Here is a 24,893-nt window from a genome sequence, read left to right as displayed (position 1 = left end):
TTAAAAATAATGCAGGCTCATACACCACTTTGTTGAATGGCAGACGTTTCATCATGCTTATTAGACCTGCATGGTGGCCTCAGTTTGGTTGATATGTAGACCTTTTTTATAATGGCGGCCAAATGACATTGCCCTCCGTTTTAATGCTAATAAGCTTTTCTAGCGTCGCTACGACGAGCAATTTTCAATACAATTTCTGTTTTCAATTTGAGAGCAGTCGTCTAATTAACATAATTACAATAGAATATAATAGGTGTCGCTTTCTGTGAAAGTGGTCTATTCTTTGGAACTTTGCCCATCGCTGCGAGGCAGAAAAGGCTCATTAGCGTTAAACCAAAATAATAATTGATTTGGCCGCCTCTTATGAAAAAAGTCTATAGGCCATTTCGGAATTGCGCAGGGAACTGGGGCGAGCTTCAAATTTGAGCTAATCGATAAATTGACACCATCACATGAAAGACAACGTTGAGATTGGCTATCTGTCCAAGTTTGATGGTTTTAGGTCGAACAGAGACCAAGTTAAGGACTTTCAAACAGTCAAAAATCCATACAAACGTCTCTAATTTTGAGGCTGCGTCCCTAAAACCATTTAAACTCTTAAAAAGAATTATCAGATTTGGGACAACTGGAAAATCTTGTCATGAACCTACTGTTTGGAAATAGGTGAGGTGAAAATCACTTTGTTTGCCTCTTTTTATAAATAAAACAGAAATCGTAAACAATTAAGACGCCATACTTAAAAATCCCTCTATGATTTCCTTATGTGGGGTCATGCGAACAGCGAGTTTTAGTCAATCATTACGTGTTTTGTCACGCAATAGAGAGAAACTTCCGAGACAGGCTTGGGGAAGTGGATAGGTATCTTTTCCCCCTTTCCCAAGCCTCCCTCGGCCGTTTCTCCTAATTGCGTGACAAAACACGCACGCTTCGAAGACAGCTTCCCTAAAGTCTTGATGAATCGAGGAAAAAATAACATGAGGCTCGCTGTTCGAAGTTCATAAACCAAAACAATCTACGAACGATGACTATTATAATTCAAGGAACCAACCAGACTAGAAACAAGATCAAATTACATGTTGCTGGCTCAAAGTGCTGGAAAACGCGAAGACGTGACTTTGCTGTTAACTGGTCGAGAAAGCCGCATTAGGCGATTTTCAGTCCAATCACTATGGAATAAAAAGAATGTTTTCAAATCTGGAAATGTTTATCTTACGGTAATAATTTCATCAGTTCATTCACACGACCTTATCTTTGATAACACAGTGAGATTTTAAGGATAAACAAGAGCCTACGGGTAGCCTACACTTTGTTCGAAGGAATTTTAGCCGATTGCCTTTAAAATCCACAATATTTCAGGGATTTTTTTATGTTACAATATCTTGGTCAATATCCAGTTCATTTCCTTAGTTCAAACTTTAAATTCCGTTTTACCGGTTTTGATTGGAGTCGACGCCTTTAACAACACACTCAACCATACGGATGGTTCACGGAAACAGATACGTTTCTACGATTGTATTTTAAAATATTTCATACTTTTTCTTACCAATACCGGGAGAAATTAGCCCGGTAAGATGTGTTACTGAGTCATACGATGACTGGATATTGCATTCAGGTTGCGTGCAACGAAAACACAAAAACTTGTATCCGGTCACGCACATAATTTTTTTAATACATATTTCTCCGTTAATCTGTCGCGTGGTCGTCTGTGGTTTAGTGGTGATCACGATTGCCTCTGCATGAGGAGATACCAAGTTCGTATCCTATTTGTGCTCCCTGCTCTGAAAAGTGTTTACGAGGCAGAAAAATCTCACGCATGCGCTTCCAAATTGCGACCCCTATGTGCAAGTAACTCTAAGGGTTAACGGGTAGAAAGTTCAAGTCCAGGTTCTCAATTTTCAGCTCTACGGCATCGTGGCCGTTGGAACCTCCGACAGATGCAGAGGGCTGGCGCCATGTGCGCCTACAGCAAGCTGGCAAGAATGCAAGCGGTCAGACACACTACCTTTCATTGTCGGGTTTTGAGGTTTATGGAACGATAGTGGGAGCCATCGAGGAACCGTTGGGTAAGTTTCTCAACTTTTGTCTCTTCTGTTATTCTGTTAGTTAACTTTCGGATTGGACTATATCTCCAGCTGATCTGGTGACGCAATTCGGAGGACTGGAGAGAAGAATTTTAACGCCGTATCCCACAACCGCGCGCCAGTTTTGGCGATGGAAATACTGCAGGGAGTTTGGAAACAACACCTAAGGCCGCGCGCGGTTGTGGGATACGGCGTTAAAATCTCCAAATTACGTCACCAGATCACCTGGCTTGAAAAGAGGTCCAACAATAACCAACCCCTCGCTCACCCTACCCATAACAAAAGTGAAGTTGGTCAGGAAGCACAAAAAAGACCCAACCATTTCTCGACATTACTTGTAAAAAGCAACGAAGATATTTAGCAACATATAAAACTCACGCACAGGACAATATTATTGTTTTTCCTAACAAAATATTTTTTTTCTGTGGCGATTTGCTAAGAGTACTTGGTGTCCTGAAAGTCTGGCACACTTAAATTCATCCTGGTGTGCTTGCTGTCGGCTGTTCTTTTGTAAATTGATTGTGATTTACAGAACACATGCCCTTGAGAAAGTCACCGAGTATACAACTGGAACAGTTGGAACATATTTCTGGAACAGTCATACTAAAGTGTATTACCTCTGTGTTCTGTAGGTCCCGAACCATCGTCATGCAGAGGTGTGACAGCTGCTGACAAACTCGCCAAGTCACTGAAACCTTGCTGGTCGCTGTGCCCTGGAAAAGCTGCCAGGGAAGTGGAAGCCGCATTGCGCCGCCAGCGCCGGTTAATCCGCTCCCAGATGCTGAAGCACTTGAACGTAGGAAGTAAGGTTGTCCGTGGAGTGGACTGGAAGTGGAAGGACCAAGATGGCAGTCCCCCAAGTGAGGGACTGGTCACCGGCGAGTTACAGAATGGTAACGGTGAAGACAAATATTCACATTGTTGTTAAATAGGCAGTGGTAAAGCACGTTTTCTTACGCCGAAGGGGAGTTATTTAACCTTTTCACCGCCATAAATGCCAATTGACACTTAAAGATTTTACTGTCTAACGCCAGACAATTTTACTCGCCAATGGGGAAGCCCTCGGCGGTGAAAGGGTTAACTTAAACAACATCTAGGTTCGCTGAAAAACTATGTCCCCATTCATAACCCTTTCACCGCCATAAATGCAAATTGACACTTAGAGATTTTACTGTCTAACGCCAAACAATTTTACTCTGTCTAACGCCAGACGATTTTACTCGTCAATAGGGAAGCCCTCGGCGGTGAAAGGGTTAATGTCTATCCTTACCTTTCCCAAGTTTTAAGAGAGTAGGCACTTTGGGTGAACTTTCTCCTCAAATGCAAGTAATTGTATGCACGCTGGTTTCAGTAAGCGTCACGAAGTGTCCCCTTGCTCTGCTGCCCAACTTCAACATTACTCGTGCCTCGGAATACAGACAATTAACGTCAAAAAGTGTTCCCCAAATGCTGCTCCTCAAGAAAGGATAAACAGCTGCGTTTACCCTAAGCTAAAGATAATGCTAACCTCTACCCTTAACTTATTGTTTGAAATAGGTAGCAAAGGCTCTGACTTAAAGGGACACTTCGTGTTGGATTTCAAAATTGGGCCTGCATGTAATTAGGGTCATTTCTGGACATGAGTGATGGTGATTATTCGCTCACGCTCACAACGTCTTTACACTCCTAGAAGTTCTTCTTCGGCTTAGTTCGTCGAGCCCAAGGGAGTAACATCACCAGCATCATTAGAGCGAGTTTCAATTGAGTATCGTAAAACCAAAACCAAAGTAATTACTTTGGCCAATCAAAAAGGACGGAGGCAATTCGGCAAACCAATCAAAACACGAAGTAATTAAGCGTAGCCGACACAAAGCGCGGGAAAACGTGCAAGCGCGAGCCACGATTGGTTTTGGTTTCACTTCTGATTGGTTGAAAAAGTGGCGCGAGAACTTTGAACCAATCACTGACTGAAGTAATCATAAACCAAAGCAATTCAGTTACTTTCGACACGCAATTGAAAACCGCTCTATCATCGTCACCATTATGTGTTCTTTCCGCTCCCATTGTCGCATGGGGCGTGAACTAGCCTGCTTCTTGGTGGATGGACATCGGTCCATTGTCTCCACCCCAATTCAGTCCTGGTTTTTTCTGTCATCCTTCACTTCATTTCGGTTGCTCTTCGTCTACTCCCTCTTCTCTTTGAGAACCCAACTTTGTGGGATTCTCTTGTGATTTTCTTGTCATTTTAAGGTTCTTTTTGCGAGCTGTGAAAAGTGGCCGTGCAAAATCTGAAGGCTGGTGGGATTGCACTTTCACTTACCTCGGTGGAGGTGTCGCACGGCTGTTTTTTATCCCGTTTGTTTTCATTTTTTGTTTGATTATTCTCGACCGACATAGCAATGGAAGACCTCCTTCTGTCTTTTTTTGTAATATACGGGAAAGGTCTGTTAAAGAGCGTACAGCTGATGATGTCCTTAAGATCTTAATGTTACCTCGCTACATAAAATGTTACAATGCTGTTATTTTGTTACTTATTACATGTATGAAAAGTCATATCTCCGTTGCTTACAAGTTACAGTAATATTACTTACTATATACTGAACAAAATATTGCGTTTCTAATTGGTTAATGACGAATGCATAAATAGGTGATAAAATTCAAAAGAGGTTACAGAGTGCAATACGCAAGTTACTATGGTCACAAAGCGGTGGAGGGATTTTGCTGAGGATATATTAAATAAAAAATCGTTTGAGTTTGCTTGTGCATGTCGCGATTTATGGCCACTCGTGATGTTTGAAACTCAAAATTGCACGAGCCGTAGACACTCGCGTTCGTGCGATTTCCTGTACATATCACAAAAATTGAAAGTGTGTCTACCTTACCTGCGACCCTGCCGGCCAGCGGCCCACTTGCGGGTGTTGAAACAGGTCTCTTCTCCTCTCGCTTATCATACTCCGTAATCCCTTTCTGACCAAGCAGACGGACCAGACGGCACCAGTAATATCGATCTACGCAACTCTTGTCTGGTATATTGACTGTTGTACGTAAAGTACAAGGCCACACTTGAGAACGTTCTTACAGGTGTCCTTCAAGCATAGCATGGCTCGGCCCACAGGCCGGCGAGTTTTCTTCGCTGGGCACGCGCATTACGTTTAAAGCACATGCGCATGCTCAGAATTGAGAACTCGTACTCGTATTAAGTACTCGTAGTCGTCATCGTACTCCAATCTGAAAATCGCTAATAATTGACGAAAGTAACAACAAGAAAGTGTTCAATTTGAAAATATACCAAGTTATTCAGATTCGTTTTTCGATTTAACAAATTCCTGTGGTCTAAATTATATTTAGCTTGGACATGCTCGGCTGGCAGTGAAGGCTACGTCTGTGACGGTCTCAGCATTTTCAAAAGATTAATTGCCAAACCTTTTTGAGATTCTTTTTTGATGGGCATGTTATGGAGCGATTTTTTTGCTTGTGGTAGGTTGGGTAGAGGTTTCATGGAAGAATGGGACCTCGAACTCTTATCGCATGGGAGCAGACGGCAAGTTTGACTTAAGAGTGGTGGAGACACGACCTACAGCATCATCAGAAGAAGCTTCATCTTCAACTGCAGTGGAGGAGGGACAATCCGAAGGGGAACCCGCAACAGAGGAACCCGAAAACCCATCACCTCCCGAGCCCCAGCAGGAGAGTTCCTCTATGTCCCAGATTGAAGATGTCTCCAGTGAGGTGTTAGTAGAAGCAGTCAGAGTTGAAGATATTCCAGATGAAGGAATCTTTTCTCCAGACGATGTTATCGACACTCCTGGTGCAGAAACGTCGGTCATAGTGTTGGAGTCTTGTGGGGACGTATCGGCTGGCGAAGGGGATGCTGAGAATAACAAGGAGATTGTTAGTGAAAGCGCCCAAACTACTGGAGAAGAAGAGATCGTTGGTGAAGTGGTCACAGAAGTAGTCGAAAACAACCCTGCCGCTGTTAATATTGCCGTGGACGAAACTGCTAGAAGGTAAAATCAATCTACAAGTGTTTTGTAAGCAACTGTTACGTCACGAGCAATGTGCGCAGACACAACGTTTGTATAAACGTAACCTTTCCTTGTACAGTAACGTTTTGTTGAAAAGTGTCTTTTAGCCAAAAGAAAGGTGTTTTTGGTCAGAAGATTTTCGCGTTTTCGTATGTTGTTTGTGCTTTTGCGTCGTATGTGAAAAACAACCCCTTGGGGACGCTATGCTTCTGGCATCAAAAAAAATAAAGAACTTAACGGAACTTTGCGTGTGGAGTCATTGAGAGCTGGGACTGAGCACCCCACGTCGTAAATCCTTCCCCCCTCCCCCTTCCCCCTCCTTCTTCCATACTTTAAAATTACAAAAGGAAAAATGAACTTATAAATAGCAGGCAAAACAGCACTAAAACCGCCTTTGTCTTTGTAAACAGGTTATTAACCTCTGCTAGCAATTCAGCTAATAGCCCAGCCGGCAGCCTGTCTCGAGCATCTGATTTGGATATGTACGTAGCTATGCGAGGCTCTGGATTGCTGACTGGGCTGGAAGACGATTATGATCTGCCGGAACCCGATGACGATGACGATGACGATGAAGATGATGATGATGACGACGACGAAAATGACGAAGAAAATGAAGATGATTATGACGTAAGTGCCATTGATGATCTTACGCTGACGGTCTTACGCTGTTATTAGGGACCTTAAGATCTGCGTCGCGGTCGTCAAAGAGAACGTCGGAAGACAACAGTATCATTTGTGGGCGAACTAAGTATATTATTGGGCATTCGAAAGTAGAGAATAGTGACTTAGGGATGCTCGGGAAAAATCCTGCAATAATAGGCGAAAGGTGTCACTCGTGCAATATTTGAGTGAAGGAGATGGAAATGTATTTCCGATGTTACTTAGAGAACCTCTGAGTGTGCCTCTGCAGGAGTCGAACCTACTGATCAATATTTCGGATGCTCTACCGCTTAGCTGTAGGAGATCGTGGGAGTTTTTGCCAGTAAACAAGATTCAAGGGGCAATTGACCTGTCATACTGCTAAAGCAAAATTCTGTGCAAGCGAAGAGCGAACAGAAGTTGTATTGTTTTTTTTTCCGTCCGGCTTTCTTAGATTGACTTGTCTATCTTAAAATTCATTGCCTTACATCTTTTTGAAGAAAACTGTAGGTTTTCCTTAGACTTAAGTGTTAACTGATAATCCCTTCTGTCAATAGGTGGAAGAAGAACCCGAGTCACGTGGTGGGCGTCGCCGTACGTGGGATGACGAACACGTGATCAAGAGGCAGTTCTCAGCTCTTGTGCCGGCCTTCGACCCGCGACCAGGAAGAACAAACATCGCGCAAACGCAAGATATTATGATTCCTGCCCCAGGTAAGCTCCTTGTTGGTATTTTCAGAGATGTAGTCAGGTTTGATTCCGCGTAGTACTTTTCGGTAAAACTTCATGTTAGCCCAAATCCCCACATATGGAAATAAACAATAGAGGTCCAAACTGTAGCTGGCAATCGACCATTTCCGAGTTGCTGTTTGTCTCGCTTTCGAAGCGAGTCTTGGTGCTCAACTATTGAAATGGAAATGAGTTTGATTTGCATAAGATACGCAACTCATTTCCATTTGAATGGATGTGCTCCAGGACTCGCTTTGAAACTGAGGCATGCAGCAACTCGGAAATGGGGTATTGTTAACAATGGTTTGTACTCTATATGTGGGATAGCATGAATTATTAGCCTACTTTTTTTTCATTCGGTATGGGTGGAAATGGTGTTCCGAAGATATTTTAGTGTATGTCGATTGCTCTTAACCAAACATTTTCTCAAGTTCAAGAGAAACGATCTCGAGGGAGAACTTCTTAATGGGTAAATAAGCTGAAATGCAAGTCCTTCTAACCCAGGATAAGCTCTACCGGGGTTTGAACAACAGATTTCGGAATGACAACCCGGCCAGGGTCTTCCACATATTGCAGTAGACCCTTTTACAGTTGTAGCTAAGTTACCTGGCCTAAGAATGGAAGCGAGGCTGCCGGTGACCCTGTTTTGATACAAACCTTCATGCTTTTGTAATGTTAATGTGGACTTATTAGCATTACAACAACCTAATTTACATGACAAAAGCAGTGCGGGCTGTATCAATGCAAGGTCACCGGCAGCCTCGCAGCCATTCATGGGCTAGGTCGCGGCGCAAACAACTGTAAAATGGCCAATTATGACGATGACGATGAGGATGACGGTGGGGGTGGGGGTGGTGGTGCTGATGATGGTGGGGATGATGGTGATGATGATGGTGGGGATGATGGTGGTGGTGGTGCTGCTGATGATGATGCTGGTGGTGGTGGTGCTGATCATGGTGGTGATGATGGTGATGATGCTGGTGGTGGTGCTGATGATAGTGATAATGATGCTGATGATGGTGATGGTGCTGATGATGATCAATCAAATGACAAAAGAGGACACCGCAAAACAAGTGACAATAGAAATCAATGCGGTTCAAACATTTTTTGGGAAAAGCCGCTCGGAGAACAACAGAGAACCAATCATATCAACGCAGACTTTAGTATGTCGCAAATTAGTGGTAAGTGAGTGCATCAACCACTGGAAAAACCTGGAATAAGCCTCACGATTTTGTGTTTTAACAGGATCACCTGGAAGCTCCTCTTCGGAGGTTCCTTCAACTTCAACAGAAACGCGCTTGATGCTCGCACTGAAGGGACCGGCATCGATGACGGTATGATTTGATTTGTTAGCTTTTGTACTGTGTTTTTCCTCGAGGAAGAATCACTTGCATCAGAAACCCATAAGGGTTGAAACGTGTAACGACCGCTTGTGTGCTGGGAAACAAGCTTCTGAACATTCAATTTGCTAAGTACCATATTTGGAACAGCAAGAGCGAGGGGTTTCCAAATATGGTACTTAGCACTGAAACATTCAACCAATCAGTTTGCACTGAATATTCGGAAGCTGTGAACGCGCGTTACACGTTTCAACCCTTATGGGTTTCTGCTTGCATAGCTTGAATGCCTTTAGTGAACTCATTCCTCTCTTTTTCAAGCTCCCCGAGGTAGAGGTAAATCTGGATGATCCAAAAGCCACCATATTCTCATACGTTCAGAAGGTCGCACTGGCTGCTGGCATATCTAAGAACGAGAGAGTGCGAAGAGTCTGGGAACCAACTTACACGTATGTACAAAGATAACTTGTTGCCAGTTTTCTCTTGGAATGCCGGTCACAAATTGCGAATTTTACCTGGCGATTCCAGGTCACAAAAAAGGAAATCCAGGGAAAAAATGTTTCAACATCTGTCTAATCTCTCTGCAAAGGCTACAGTAAACAAAAAAAATACTGTTGGATGCGAAGGCATTTTAAAGTAGCCCCTTTTTATAGGTCGCCTGTCGAGTTATTTCCTATCAGAGATTGTAATTGGTTAACGCAAGGTTGTTTTATTTCCACAGTATTACTTACCGCGAGGTCCCTGGCCCCGATAGTGAGGAAAGCCCACGGGAATCGAAAAAACACACAGAAACAACGGTAAGATTAAGATTCTGACGGACTCCGATTGCGCAAAGTAAATCGTGTGCACCTAAACTTCCACTGTTGAAATAGATCTCCCCACAGGATGCAACCTTCAAAACTAAACTGATATCAATAAACCATCTCCGAGTATCCGACCCCCTCGGTTTTAAAGCTAATCTTGTTAGTTATTTTCGGTTGTGATATATGGTTTTGATTTCTGTGTCAATGAAAAATGATGTCCTCAAGAAAGACGTCGCCCTTAGACTCGCTTTGAAAACGAGGCTGAAGTCAATTTGGAGCTGCTTTTTTCTACCACGACGGAGGTCGCAAAGAGCACGGGTCTGTTCCTGAGGTGACGTCACCGATGCAATATGCGAACGGATCGTGATGTCACATCAGGAACAGGACCATGCCCCTGACTGACTCGGCCGTTTCTTACTTTCTCAAATCCTATAATACAGCTTGTTTACCCCCCAAAAAATTTGCTTAGGCATTGTTTTCGACTTCCCTTGGGACGTCTTCATATCCCAGGAGAAATTGAAAACAATGATTATGCAAAATTTTTGGGGGTAAACAAAAACGGAGCAAATGGCTGCCGGCAGTGGTTGCGTAATACATCTCCCTCCTTGTACCGTTCGCAGATTTAATTTTCCCAAAAAGAACATTTCTTTATGGGTGGTTTCTCGGTAATATGCTAGAAAATTATCCGAGTTCTGTAAAAAGCAAACTATTCTATAAGCTATAGGAGACCAGTGAGAGAGAGACCGTTAAACGAGGTTAAGGTAATATACGTCCTTCCTTCTTTTAAAGCTCGCTGGAGATGTCTCAAGATGGCATTCTCTCGATTGCTGTGACAATTGCAGGAAGTGGTTGATAGAGCGAGTTTCAATCGAGTGTCGTAAAACCAAAACCAAACTAATTACTTTGGCCAATCAAAAAGGACGGAGACAATCCAGTAAACCAATGAAAACTCGAAGTAATTACACGTAGCCGACACAAAGCGCGGGAAAATGTGCACGCGCAAGCCACGATTGGTTTTGGTTTCATTTCTGATTGGTTGAAAAAGTGGCGCGAGAACTTTGAACCAATCACGGAGTAAAGTAATGCAAAACCAAAGCAATTCGCTAATTACTTTCGACACTCAATTGAAGACCGTTCTAATGAATGTAAAAAAAGAAACGAACCTCTGCTTTATGAAGACAACTGTGAGGCCACCTGAGTTAGGAAACCCATGAAGGCGAAGACAGCTAGTTGGGAATCCAGTTGATAGTCTGAAGAAGATTTGAACGCTGAGCATCCCGATTTGAATCTCGCACCCAAAACACGTAGCCACAACGTGGGTAGGCCTGCCCTTTAAGGGAGAACCTTCATTCCAACAAAAAAATGACTTCAAACCACGGGAAATGAACCAAGTTAAATGGGTCTCTAATAGCTCAGTTTTAGAGCATCCGAACTGGTAATCGGAACTGAGGTCGTTGGTTCGACTCTTGCCAAGGAGCACTCGGTTTTTTTCCGATCAGCACCGCGTGGCCATCGGATAAAATGCATTTCTAATGTGGAAATAATGTTCACAATCAAGTGTCGATGAAATAACTTTTCTTTTTAAAGAAAGCGTTGCGTCCGTTTCTTTTTGTTGTCAAAGTTTCGGGACGCCGACATCTTAAATAACTGTCGTGTTACGGTTGGAATTTCAGCACAACCATAACATGTAACAATTATTCAAGATGTTAGTCCTTAGGATATTTGAAGGTGAAGATAAGCGATTCGAAAATTAATTTTCTCAAATACGCTTTTTTGAAAACTTTTCACAAATTCGATTGCAAACGTAATTTATTTCCTCCGGTTTATCGTTATTTCTTTATAGGCGTAAAGGTTTCCTTGAACATACCTACTTTCTGAAATATAAAACAAAGCAAAATATAAACACTCAAAATAATAAGTTCAACATTTCTCCAGGCACGCCGCGTACAAATGCCTTTTTTTTTTCACTTTCTTGTGCAATTTTCCTTCAAGGTTCACTGGACAATGTCCTACGTGGAGCGATATTTGGGCACAGATGAGCTGCCCAAATCAGATGTCATCTCTTTCCTTCAGAGAAATGCTAACGCTGCTTTCCTCCAAAAGTGGAAACTAACAGGATTTCCCAAAAGCATTCGGAAAAATAGAAACTGCTCACAGCTTATTGCCGCATACAAGGTAAATCGCAAGGAGCGATGACCCTTTAGGATCTTACACTGAGGAGGGGGAGAGGGGGGGGGGGCAGTTTTCATCTCAACACCCATCCTTGAGCCGCACCACTGCGACTTCTCGGCTGCATTTGTAATATAGCTTACTGGTTTGCCTCCAGCTAGTTTGGATTCTTAACAGTTGTTGTTGTTGTTTCTGTTGTTGTGTTATTGGCCCTGTCCTGAAAGCCCCTTTCGGAAGCGGTCAATGAACTATGTATATATGTATCAACAAGTTGTATTATTCTTTTCTGTCGTCAGGAATTTTGCGACACTCTGGACCCCTCTCTACCCACCTCCCCACCGGCTGAGGATCCAGAGGATACACAAGAGGTGAAGCAAGAAGCAACGAGGAAAGGGAAGCTTGCTAGCGACCCTGTACCGGCCTCCGCTTCTAGTACGGATGTATCGGCAGTTGAAGATATCCTTCGGCTGCTCAAAGTCCTGTACGGCATATCCACCAACTCTGCTTATGGCTTTGGCGAAGGAGGTAAGGAATCCTGTTGGAAAAAAAATCACCATGCTAGCAAATTCGAAAAACTGATTTAGTGGTTCATTTAACATAGCCAGAAGTTCATGGAATGAGGTCCATCAGTTTTCGGCTTTGTCTGTGTAGTATACTGCTAGATTTTTGCGGGAACCATAGTTAATCTAGGGACTGGTTATGAAACCCCTGGAAATTTCAAAAGCATGAACAATACAGTCGCAATTAGATGTTGAACCGACCGTGACCCTGCGCAATGTTTTGTTTTTGGTTCGCAAGTTTATTTCGAATAAATTAGTCGAAGCTTTTGATTGGTTATCCTGCAGAAAAAAGCGTGTTTTTGTCGGGTTTTGTGCAGGGCCAAGGCCAAAAAAGGGAACAAAAACATCAAACAAAGAAACTTGTCGAGTTTCATAACCAGCCTACATCTATTAACTATGCGGGAACAAAACGTAGCGGCATTGCGTTCCGCCCACGACTTCGCATTTAGCACGAGCAATCTCTCGTGCGGCTTCTTCGTTGTGAACCAATCAAGAGGGTTGCGGTCATTGGGTCCAATCTGATTGGCCATTACTTGGCGGGACCTGTATTCAAATTTAGATAATGCCGTAAACTGATTGGCCAAGGTCGACACTTCTGGGTTATGGACCTCCGACAGCGCGCAAAAATGGTGAGGAATCTTCGCGCGCTATTCTTAAGGAGGCTCGACAGGGTTTTCACTAAGCGAAAGCCACTTTCGCAGTACGTATGGGTTATTGACCACGCGTGATATCAAGATGGCTGCATATTGGCCGAGACGAAGTCGAGATCCATAAACGCGCAAGAAACCGACCGAATAAGCTTGGCCAATAAAGGATTTATTATATGAGATAAAACACCAAAAAAATTATCTTTGATCTTGCGGGACCAAGCGAGAAATCCCGAGCGGGCAGTATAGCTCCATCTTGCCCGCTCGGTCAGCCAATCACAGCACAGGATTTGGGTCATCTTGCCCACTCCCGGAGCTAGTCATATAATAATGAAGCTTCTCGCGTCACCTGATGATGGAAACCGGCTGTTACTCGAGGGAAACCCTTTCGAACCTGCTTAGAATGTGCACTGACATTTTTGTGGTACTCAAACAATTCCACTTTCGTCGTCTTCTTTTTTTCCAGGTAATGAAACGTACGGATTTATCGTGGATAGCGAAGATTTTACAAGTAAAAAGCTAACCACCAAACTATTGCAACAAATACAGGTAAGAAATGAATTTCACCCAAAAACCTTTTTAATGCTTGGCTTGGAGTACTTTTTTTTTCATTAGTTATTTTAGTTTCGGTAATAGAGCAGTTTTTAACTCAGTGTCGTAAAACCAAAACCAAAGTAATTACTTTGGTCAATCAAAAAGGTCGGAGACAATCCAGTTAACCAATCAAAACTCGAAGTAATTACACGTAGCCGACACAAAGCGCGGGAAAATGTGCACGCGCAAGCCACGATTGGTTTTTGTTTCACTTCTGATTGGTTGAGAAAGTGGCGCGAGAGCTTTGAACCAATCACTGAGTGAAGTAATCATAAACCAAAGTAATTCACTAATTACTTTCGACACTCAATTGAAAACCACTCTAGCCTCCAGCAACCGTAATCTCATGCTGATCCATGCACATGCTCCTTTTTCCCTAATCTATTTTAATCTGGAACATACTCCCAACCATATGGTTAATATGAAACCTTTAGACTTCTTCAAAGCAAACGCTTTGCTGGAAATCATCCAACTTAATTGAGCCCGTTCATCGCCGCAGGCCTTAGGCTAGCCACTCCTTCCATTATTAGCCAGTATTAGTTTTACGGGTTAAGGATTTAACAATTACATTTTTATAGAGTTTACGGGTCTGGGATTTACTCTACTACGGTTGCATCAGGAAGGTTAGGTTTTGCCAAAAAAAGCTTTTGCCTTCTGACTTTCGAAAGAAATTTAATCTACCACAAGACAAGTATCTGTTGTAGTATTTAATAACATATTGCATTACGTTGCGTTTCGTGACATCACCCTCACGTTCGTCACGGCGCTGACTTCCTTATTACGTCCTTTGTTCAATAGTTTAAAGACTACAAGTGATGGTCCGTCCGATCGGCAATCGATCCGAGCTTTCCGCGTTCCGAAGTCCAAGCCCTTTCTAATTTTTTATCTAATTTTCTTGCCTTCCAGGACCCGTTAGTGTTAGCAAGCAATGCTCTGCCAACGTGGAGTGAAGTTTTGACCAGCACGTACCCATTTTTGTTTCCTTTTGACACCAGGCAGCTGTACTTTTCTTGCACGGCTTTCGGAAGCTCACGGTAAAATAAAATAATAAAATAAAATAAATAAATAATACGACCTCTAGTCATATTTTTACCAGGCAGTTGCTAGGATCTCACAATACTGGCATGCGCAGTAATGTGGACAACTCAAAACTGCTGGTCATCAAAAAATTAACAGTGAAGAGTCGTTTGTGTAAATGGTTGTATTTTAAGCCTGAAGCGACACACTTGTCGCAAAGAGTAGGGCATTGAGTGCGCGGTGGTATCGTCTGTCCTCTGTAGTGTATCATGGTTGGGAGGATAAATGATCGGAGATGTTAGTTACACCAAGCTACTCTAAAATCCGAGGGTAAATAAAGATGATGATGAGTTGCTATGGTAAATTGACCACTTCAAGGAAATTGAAAGCCGACGAAGGGCTAACAGTCGAAACGTCAGCTTTTCACTTTCTTTGAGCTGGTAAAGTTAGCATATCTGATAAACCCATTTTTGGTCTTCAAAAGCGGTATTGCACTCTCCTTCAGATATATCACGGCCCACGTATCCGAATCTCAAAGCCAACTACGCTAAAAACCCAAAACTCTCAAAACTAACTATGCTATTCCACTAGGAAGAGATTTTTCCAGTGGGTAGTCCTTTCTACCTTTCAGACAACGGAGGCCTCAACAGACCTTTTTTTTTCCTTTAGGGCGATCGTGTGGCTCCAAAACAAGCGCGATGTTGCGCTCGAGAGAAGTCGCCCTCCAAGCCACAGGCGAGAAGATCAACACGAGTTCAGAGTGGGACGTCTCAAACATGAGAGGGTCAAGGTTCCGAGAGGAGATGAGGTGAGATTTTTCTTTGCCGCAAAAGAAAGAAGCGAATGGGCAGATACCCTGCAAGCAGGCTCTTCCGTTAAGATGGCGCGCGGGTCGGAATATAGGGGCTTGGTTACTAGTTTCGAATAGTTTCATTTTCAGTGGAAGCTACTTGGCAGATCGAGACTCCCATCAATCGCAAAACTGGTGATTGACGACAGTAATAAGCTAATTTCTGTCCTACTTACCGGAAAAGGACAGTTCTACCGTTATTCAAGTGTCACTATAGAACTCATTCCAACAGTCATTAATAATTCATGACCGAAACAGCCTATCAGGTCACAAATAATTGTCACCTACATGAGCTTTAAAAACTGATAACGCTCTCATTATAATTCTTTATAAAGCATACTAATAACGCATAGCTTGTTTACCGTGTACAGTAATGTTCTCCTCTCACAATTTGAACCTTTGTTCGGACTCCAAAGGGACACGCTTTTTAGTGGAGTGATTTTTTTGAAGCCGTTAAATAAACTCGCAGGTTGTGTTTCATCGGATCTAAAATCACTTGGCTTCGCCTCATGGTTAAAAACCCGACAAAAAACTCTGGCTCGTTTATAGGTCATTTTACAGTTGTTGATCAGTGACCTAGCGTATGAATGGGTGCGAGGCTGCCGGTGACCTCACTGCTTTTATCATGTTAATTGTGTGGTTGTAATTCTAATAAGTCTACTTTAACTTTAGAAAAGCACAAAGGTTTGAAGCAGGGTCACCGGCAGCCTCGCTTCCATTCTTAGGCTAGGTAACATAACTACAACTGGAAAATGGTCTATTAAACAGCAGATGAAATATGTTTATTTTTTGTCTACGGGTGCCATTTCACTACGACTATTTGCTCTCTTTTGTCTGAGGTATGAGAAGAATGAAAATGGATTAACAACTAAAGAAAATTAAGAAAGGTCTCGTACTTTATCTTGGAGTAATGGCTAAAATCCTGCGATAGATAGCTCTTATTAACAATGGCTATCGCTTTTTATTAAATTCTCAACCTCAGATAATGCAATTCTAGCTTTCTCATTGGTTCACTGGATCTCGGTTATCAGCCATTATACCTGCGTTTGACCTTATATGGAAATGAGTGCGGCAAATGTCGCTCAGCATAACATTGTTGGCGCCCGGAAATCACATCACTTTCCGGTCGTTTCTTGAACTTAAATAAAATTTAGCAAACCCGAAGGTTGAGAATTTAATAAAACAATTATTCCATTCGCCCTTGTTGGATACGAGATTAGTAATAGCCTACGCGCCTCGTTGGCTATTTACCATCTCGTATCCAACGCGGGCTCATGGAATAATTGTTAAATAGTCTGCGTAAGAACAGCGAAGGACGAATCTCATCAAAAACTAACCAAAAGCATAGACAAAGATCTCTGGCAGCTACCAACGTGGTTTTTAAGAGGCAAGAAAAGCCCGAAACCATCGCTGTAGGGTCATTCAACCCGCTTGTGGTATGATTTGTATCATCCAGGACATCAACCCGAGCAACATTGGTGGGAAGCGAGTGCTCTCACTGCTTCGCTTTTCCTACTCCTTATTCCACACCCTTCTTTTATATTCGCTATAATATTTTGTCCACAAGCAAATGTAAGAGACCTTGTTACTTTGGTATGCGAATTTCCCCATCAGATTATGTAACGATCTAGTGATGTCGTTGTCGACCCTTTCCGCTACTCTCTGTACCATGTGCGGTTTCCCAACTAGAGTTTCAATTCATTTTCTGATCTTTTTCTTTTATTTCTAGTTGCTGGATTGGGCGATGAACGTATTGAGATTTCACGGTGAACGCAAATCTGTCTTAGAGGTTGGTTGTCATATTTCTTTTATCTTAAGATCCTGTGTCAAACAGACAGGAATAAAGAGGAGAGTTTTCGACTCGTACCTCCCTGCTTCGTTCCCATCGTACCTTGAGAGAAAAGAGATTTAGATGTTTTCGTATTCCTTCTACCAAACTTTTTTGTTATTACTACTGAGTGCTTCAGTGATAAAAGGATAACCCTTTTTCAGGTCGAGTTTGAAGATGAGGAAGGGACTGGTCTCGGCCCATCCCTCGAGTTTTACGCCCTTGTGGCGGCCGAGCTTCAACGCAAGAGCCTGGGCATGTGGATTTGTGATGACGTCATTGTAGATGAAACCGCAAGAGAGGTAAGAAAATCCTTTTGTCTTAATTCGCGGTTGCGCAAATAGAAATCGGCTGGCTTATTCAGGTCGTACAGCCCTGAAAGGGTTGTAAAATTCGTACTTGTGAAGCTATGATCCTCGCAGTTATAAACGCAGTTTTTTCAATTGCGTAGAGAAGCCTGGAAAATTCAGGAATTCAACGGGGTTTGAACCCTTGACCCCGCGATGCCGGTGCAACGTTCTAACCAACTTAGCTATGGAGCCAATGATATTGGGAGCTGGTCATTTAGTGAGTTCAAATGTTCCCGTGATGAATGAATCAACGAACGAAATTATATATGAAATGAGTCATATATTGAACTGCGGATACGAAATCAAGTGAAGCTATGATCCTTGCAGTTATGAACGCAATTCCCGCAATTCATTTATCCCGGGAACATTTGAACCTACTAAATGACCAGCTCCCAACATCAGTGGCTTCCTAGCTTAGTTGGTTAGAGCGTCGCACCGGCATCGCAAGGTTACGGGTTCAAACCCCCTTTATGTTCTTAATTTTTCAGGGTTCTCTGCACAATTGCAAAAATTGCGTTCATAACTGCGAGAATCATAGCTTTACTTGATTTCGTATCCGCAGTTCAATCATCGTTCATTTGATATATCATTTCGTTCGTTACTTGTTTCTATCATTCATGAACTTGATCGTTAGTTGTCACCAACCAGCAAGAAATGGGCTTCAATTGAATACGTTTATACACGCCTGGCGTTTGCGTTTCTGTAGACGTCGGTTTGGTTAGAAAAAGGAGAGAAACCTTTTTTATGGAAGTTAAGCGACTCTTTTTCTGTAGGTCGATATTGGTCATGGCATCCGCCCAAGGGGCTACTACGTACAGCGTGCTGGAGGTCTCTTTCCTGCGCCCCTACCGCAGGATGCCCCTGATACGGAAAGGGTCGCTAAGCTGTTTCACGTCTTCGGTATTTTCCTTGCTAAGAGTTTACAGGACAGCCGATTGGTGGATATACCTTTGTCCTTATCTTTTCTAAAGCTATTATGTCGAAGAGGTTTTCCTGCTACCACTAATAGCCCAATTACTCACAGTCGTAGCTCAACTTTGAATGTAATCGATGATGCGTCGTGCTTGTTGGAGGATTTCGTCGAGACCTCGGACACGACGAATGAACTCGATCAACCACAGCCGAGTTTGGAGGATAACGAGAACGCGATCAATAAATTAGATTGGGAATCAAGTAAGGAACGAGAACTTATAGAAGACGAGGAAGAACTTTCTAAGGAGGAAAATTCTGAATTGAGTAAAACAAAGGAGAGCATTGAGGAACTTCCCTCCACTCCGCTGTCGCCATGCTGGTTTGCGGGGATCTTGGATGACAGCGATATGGAAATGGTTGATCCGCACAGGGCTTCGTTTTTAAAACAGCTGCAAGATTTAGTCGCCAGGAAAAATGACATTGACAACGACGAGTCGCTATCTGCGAATGAGAAGAAAGCCAGGATATCAGAGCTAAAACTAAAAACAACGCACGGGGTCGAATGCAGTGTGGATGATTTAGGGTTAGTAACAGCTTCTTTTCGTTTATCTTTTAAAGTAAAACCAGCTGTAGTTATTGTCGGCACGTTTACTGCTGTTGTGATAGCTCTTCAATGAGAAAAATAACCAAAATTTCGTGGGACAACCATGCTGCAAACTCGTAATTATTGATGATTTCAGAATTACTTCCCAAGGCGGTGCCATATTTTTAAACTCCGTTACAGGCACCACATCCCTCCCTCCCCGCACCCCTCCTCTGCCCAATACGATTCCTTAATGTACAACATTGGTGGGGGAGGGGCGCGCGGCTGCTTGCTTCGCGTGTGGTTAAAAGAGTCACAAGTGCAAATGTGACCCAAGAATATTGTCCAAGATTGTTGTTTTTAGTTATGCGACGGTTTTTCCTGGACTTCCAAGCTCGCAACTCAGAAAAAGGGGCCTTTTATATTTTTTTAAAAATAGGATTGGTTTATCGTCAAATAGGTGATGTACTAAAGGATGTCTATTGCATGTCCGTGATTTTCAGGTTAACATTTCAATTCTCACCGTCATCTAAGGTGTATGGCGTTAGCGAGGTGGATCTGACTTTCAATGGTGGCGAAAAGGTGTGTTGCGTTGTTGGTCACTAAATGATGCGTTGTTGGTCACTAAACAGGTAACTAAGAACATAAGCTGGAACTGTTCGCCACGGAAGCGACCAATTGAACCTTTTGGAAGGATTGCGTGACAGGTTAAAGAAGGACCTTTTAAGGTGGTGACCAGTTGACGCGAAGAGGAGGATAAGTAATGGCCAGAAATTGAGAAAGTAACAGATAGGCTAAACATCTGGAAATACGTTTTTATTTTCAGTTAAGGTTGATTATGACCCTTTGACTTGCGTATCTTAACATTTCGCTTGTTGTGAGGATATTGTTGCCTCCTTCGTGGTATTTTGGCTCGTCCCGCAATCTTTGGAGGAGGAGACGAGCCATAAGATTATCAACAAAGGAGGCTAATGTCGCGATCAGTAATGGGTTTGTTTTAGAGTTGCGGAAGATTTGGTTCTTTTAATTCTGTGAACTGGTACTGACCCATTTTTCGTTTCCAGATGCTGACAATAGAAAACGCCGAGGAGTACATCAAGCTTGTCAAACAGTTCTGTTTATACACTGGCGTTCAGCGCCAGTTAGATGCATTCAGAGGTAACAAATTTAAATCCCTTATTTTTTTTCCTTGGGCGAAATTATGTTACCGGTTTATGCTTTGTGTTCATTTTGATAATCCCAATCTGATTAAGTCTTGTTTCTAGTTTCTTGAATGGAAGCGTATAGAATGAACTCGGCATTGTTGATTTTCAATGCCAAATGAGCAATGCTCTTCATCGGTGGTTAAGTGAAACACAGAAATGGGTTTATCAACTGGGTTGATACCGTATAGTAAATTGACCGGCGGAGAGAATTTGAAAGCTAACGTTTCGAGCATTAGCCAATCGTCAGAGCGAACTGACTGATGAGCGAAATGACCCATTCGCTTTGACGAAGAGCGAGCCCTTAAAATGGGTTTATCAACTTGGTTGATATGGTAAATTGAACACCGTAGAGAATTTGAAAGCTGACCTTTCGAGCTTACCCCTTCGTCAGAGCTAATTGGGAAGCGCTCGAAACGTCAGCTTTCAAATTCTCTACGGTGCTCAATTTACCATATCAACCAAGTTGATAAACCCATTTCAAGGGCTCACCCTTCGTCAAAGCGAATGGGTCATTTCGCTCATGAGTTAGTTCGCTCTGACGATGGGCTAATGCTCGAAACGTTAGCTTTCAAATTTCTCTCTGCTGGTAAATTTACCAGATCAACTCAGTTGATAAAGCCACTTCTGCGGAACAATGTAAGGCATACAAATGAAATACATGGTTGTGATGACAAAGGCACGAGAAAGCTGGGAACGAGAAGCACATGAGCCCTTGAAAGGAGCAATACTGTTAACACGCATGTGATAGAGGGACTTTCATATGACCTTGAAAAATAAACGTGAAACCAAAGATGGCAAAAACAAACGTGAGCGAATTTTCATTGGCTTTGCCAACGTGCAAGCAAACAACGTCATCCCTTCATGGAACTTTCTGGAAAGTTTCGCGTTGACGTCATTTGAAATGCAGTAATGTGATTAAGCAATCGAACTGTTTACTGCCCATATTAAGAGTTTCTTTGGCGGGAATAAAGAGAAGCTTTGTCTTAATCTTGCCAAACATTGGCTCGTGAAACGAATTGCGAACACTTTTTCTAGGTCTTACGAAAGTCGCTCTATTTTGAGGTGACGATTTCGTGCACGTCGCTGTCGTCGATCTCTGAGTCGTTCATGTTGAATGCTTGTTGCATTTTTGCAGATGGCTTCTCCGCTGTGTTTCCAATGGAGAAGCTTTGTCCCTTCACGCCTGATGAGCTGCAGCTAATGCTAAGCGGAGAGCAAGTTCCACAATGGACGAGGGAAGACATCATGAACTACACCGAACCAAAGTTTGGCTACACCAGGGACACTCCTGGTTTCCAGAGATTTGTTAATGTGTTGGTCAACATGAACGGCGACGAAAGAAAGGTGAGGGGTTAGATTTCCTTTTAACTTAGAGCGATTTTTTAATTGTCTGTCGAAACTGATTTCTCCATCACTGAGCTATTAAATCATCCGAGAACTCTTCTTATGTAACTGTTTCATTTTTATTGGAAATCGTATGAACGCGAACTCGCGCATTTTGTGATTTATGAGCACGGCTGATGTTTTGAAAGTTCTCAAAATTGCACGAGCCGTAGACGAGTGCAATTTGAGAACTTTAAAAACATCACGAGTAACCATAGCTCACGAAATGCACGAGTAAGTTCATACTATGTCTTTTATTTATTATATCATAGTACTCAACAAAATTACAATCATAACAACCTCGCATTGAAAACGAGGCTACAGTGAACTAGGAGACTGCGTCATGTAAGCTCACGCCAAAGTTCTTCTTGATACATGTACTCCTATCGTTTTCAGGCATTTCTTCAGTTCACCACTGGTTGTTCATCTCTGCCTCCTGGCGGTCTCGCTAATCTACATCCGCGCCTCACCGTGGTACGCAAAGAAAGTGAAGGAGATGGCTCCTTTCCTTCTGTCAACACTTGCGTCCATTATCTCAAATTGCCGGAATATTCTTCGGAAGAAGTTATGCGGGAGAAACTTTTAGCAGCCACTAAAGAGAAGGGATTCCACTTGAATTAGAAAAACTCGCGAAATGGCTTTTTAAAGAACTCCTGTGTTTCATCGAAGGTTCACAAGATGCGATGCGAAGAGCTGTTGGTTTCAAGAACCGAGCGAAAATTTAAACATTGTATAAATTAACAGTATTAGCGTTTTTGTTCGCCGTTTGCTACCAATACTCAGCAAAGACAAAGTCTGTTCATAGTCTAGTTAGCAAACAAATGCTTCAAAGCAACAAATTTGTGCAAAATAGCTTTGGTTATGCAAACCCCCGGGTTTATTTTGTCACAGGTGTCAGAAATTGCCGCCTTTTATCACCAATCAGATTAAGCAATTCCAGAACATTTGCAACGTGCCGGGAACGCGCTTCATCGCGTTTTTGCAGTCATTGCCTTGACTTTTGGACGATGTTGTCTTGTTTCGTCATTTTTGATCGGCTTTATTCGAAATGGAAACCGCTCTCCAGCATGACGTTTGGCATGAACAATTGCATGTCAGACTCAGTTAATTGTCCATGTTATCCTGTTGTTGAATCCAGGAACGTCTCTTAATTCATCCAGTCCGGTTCAAGACTGTCACAAAAATACAGTTCTGAGGAGTGGCAAACATGGGAGAACTTTGCATTCACGTATAATCAAAAATGCAGTTATTGCTTGAGGCAGAACTATTTGTGTAGTTAGACTTTTCAAAATGATTTTTTTTGTAATAATTGAATAGGTGAATATACAATTGGATTATACTCATGGTTTCATAAATGGGTTGTTTTCGCTTCGTGTGGTCGTTTTTACGTTATTTGTAGGCGTTCCAAAGGAAAGAAGGAACCAGGAGCGACTGGCATAGTCCCTGCGACGTGGCCTCACTATGAACTTAAAAAACCCACGACGGAGACGTCGACGAAAAACGCCACCTGCACTATCGTTAGTTTTTCGCGATTACTCTATCTCGTTTACGTCCAACCATAGTTTATGCATGGAGATGGTTATGAAACTCAACAAGTTCCTTTGTTTGATGTTTTTGTCCGTATTTTCGGCCTTGACCCTGCACAAAACATTTTTTTTTTCCGATACGATAACCAATCAAATCCTTCGATTAAATTATGCGCAACTAATTTGGGAACCCGTGTGAGACCAAAACAAAAGATTGTGCAGGGTCACGGTCAATTCCACATCGATTACGACAACATTGTTATCGCTTTTGAAGGTTTTAAGGTTTCATAACCAGTCCCCTCGATCAACTATGGTCCAACCCATTCTCTTCCTTGAATTACCTGTTGTCGTTAATTCGTAATTTGCTCTGAATTTACTATTCACCTTATTCCAAAATGGCGGTTTGGTTAGAAAAAGGAGAGAAACCTTTTTTTATGGAAGTTAAGCGACTCTTTTTCTGTAGGTCGATATTGGTCATGGCATCCGCTCAAGGGGCTACTACTTACAGCGTGCTGGAGGTCTCTTTCCTGCGCCCCTACCGCAGGATGCCCCTGATACGGAAAGGGTTGCTAAGCTGTTTCATGTCTTCGGTATTTTCCTTGCTAAGAGTTTACAGGACAGCCGATTGGTGGATATACCTTTGTCCTTATCTTTTCTAAAGCTATTATGTCGAAGAGGTTTTCCTGCTACCACTAATAGCCCAATTACTCACAGTCGTAGCTCAACTTTGAATGTAATCGATGATGCGTCGGGCTTGTTAGAGGATTTCGTCGAGACCTCGGACACGACGAATGAACTCGATCAACCACAGCCGAGTTTGGAGGATAACGAGAACGCGATCAATAAATTAGATTGGGAATCAAGTAAGGAACGAGAACCTATAGAAGACGAGGAAGAACTTTCTAAGGAGGAAAATTCTGAATTGAGTAAAACAAAGGAGAGCATTGAGGAACTTCCCTCCACTCCGCTGTCGCCATGCTGGTTTGCGGGGATCTTGGATGACAGCGATATGGAAATTGGCCGCCATTTAAATATTCTTTTGCTTTTCGGGAACTGGTCAAAACTACTATACTCGAACAGGACCCACCTTTCGAGTAGGGGGGTTCTCAAAGACACCACGTATCTTCGAAATTATCACATGAACATTACCGACAAAATTTTATTGGCTTTTAAATTTGAGTTGACATAGGAATATTCAGCTAGCAAGAGTCGGCATTACTAGACAAACAAGAAAAGTGAGGTTTGAATCTCACTGTAATTTTCTACTGCTGGATAGAGGGGTGGCTATGCAATATAGATACCATCTTTTGACGTTAAGGAAGGGGGTGTGCAGGCAGACAACACCATCTATTTTGTGGTTTGGTGGGTCCTGTTCGAATGTAGTAGTTTTGACCATTTCCCTTATTCAAATTAGCCCTTGATGCCTCGTTCTTAAGCTTAAAATTCAAAGAATATTTTATCTTGAACGAGCCAAGAAGGGCCAATTTGTATGCGCATAAATCAGCGGCCATTTTGGAATAAGGTGTATTGTCCAGCGATATTCTAGTCACTACTTGCACAATCCCATGATGCAATCCGTTTTGGAGGGTTCTTGACAAAAAAACAATGGATAACCCTTTCACTGAAGCATGATACAGTCCCAAGAGTAAATACCTTGAATAGTTTGTATGCAAAGA

The 24,893-nt window shown here is 42.6% G+C and overlaps 1 protein-coding gene across 4 annotated transcripts in view; it reads left to right on the top strand.

The window, feature by feature from the left end:
* The window catches only part of LOC137979816 (E3 ubiquitin-protein ligase HECTD1-like), a 47,361-nt gene extending 24,331 nt beyond the window's left edge, over positions 1–23,030 (top strand). Inside the window, exons 20-39 of one of the 4 annotated variants that reach the window (XM_068827152.1) lie at positions 1,900–2,063; positions 2,714–2,974; positions 5,542–6,067; positions 6,496–6,712; positions 7,282–7,438; positions 8,699–8,787; positions 9,112–9,239; positions 9,512–9,587; positions 11,586–11,768; positions 12,059–12,287; positions 13,436–13,518; positions 14,470–14,597; positions 15,250–15,388; positions 17,160–17,219; positions 17,423–17,560; positions 18,382–19,103; positions 19,607–19,685; positions 20,168–20,261; positions 21,444–21,652; positions 22,088–23,030. In XM_068827152.1, coding sequence (XP_068683253.1) covers positions 1,900–2,063; positions 2,714–2,974; positions 5,542–6,067; positions 6,496–6,712; positions 7,282–7,438; positions 8,699–8,787; positions 9,112–9,239; positions 9,512–9,587; positions 11,586–11,768; positions 12,059–12,287; positions 13,436–13,518; positions 14,470–14,597; positions 15,250–15,388; positions 17,160–17,219; positions 17,423–17,560; positions 18,382–19,103; positions 19,607–19,685; positions 20,168–20,261; positions 21,444–21,652; positions 22,088–22,312 — 3,907 coding nt within the window. In that variant the 3' untranslated portion in view covers positions 22,313–23,030. Of the gene's footprint in view, positions 1–1,899; positions 2,064–2,713; positions 2,981–5,541; positions 6,068–6,495; positions 6,713–7,281; positions 7,439–8,698; positions 8,788–9,111; positions 9,240–9,511; positions 9,588–11,585; positions 11,769–12,058; positions 12,288–13,435; positions 13,519–14,469; positions 14,598–15,249; positions 15,389–17,159; positions 17,220–17,422; positions 17,561–18,381; positions 19,104–19,606; positions 19,686–20,167; positions 20,262–21,443; positions 21,653–22,087 lie in introns of all 4 variants that reach the window. The other 3 variants (XM_068827151.1, XM_068827154.1, XM_068827153.1) reach the window with 3 other exon arrangements.
* The last annotated feature ends 1,863 nt before the right edge of the window (positions 23,031–24,893 follow it).

Source organism: Montipora foliosa, chromosome 12 (genome assembly GCF_036669935.1).
Source record: "Montipora foliosa isolate CH-2021 chromosome 12, ASM3666993v2, whole genome shotgun sequence".
In the NCBI taxonomy this organism is placed as follows: Eukaryota; Metazoa; Cnidaria; class Anthozoa; order Scleractinia; family Acroporidae; genus Montipora; species Montipora foliosa.
Note: the sequence above shows the minus strand (reverse complement) of the source record. Positions and strands in the feature narration are given on the sequence as shown.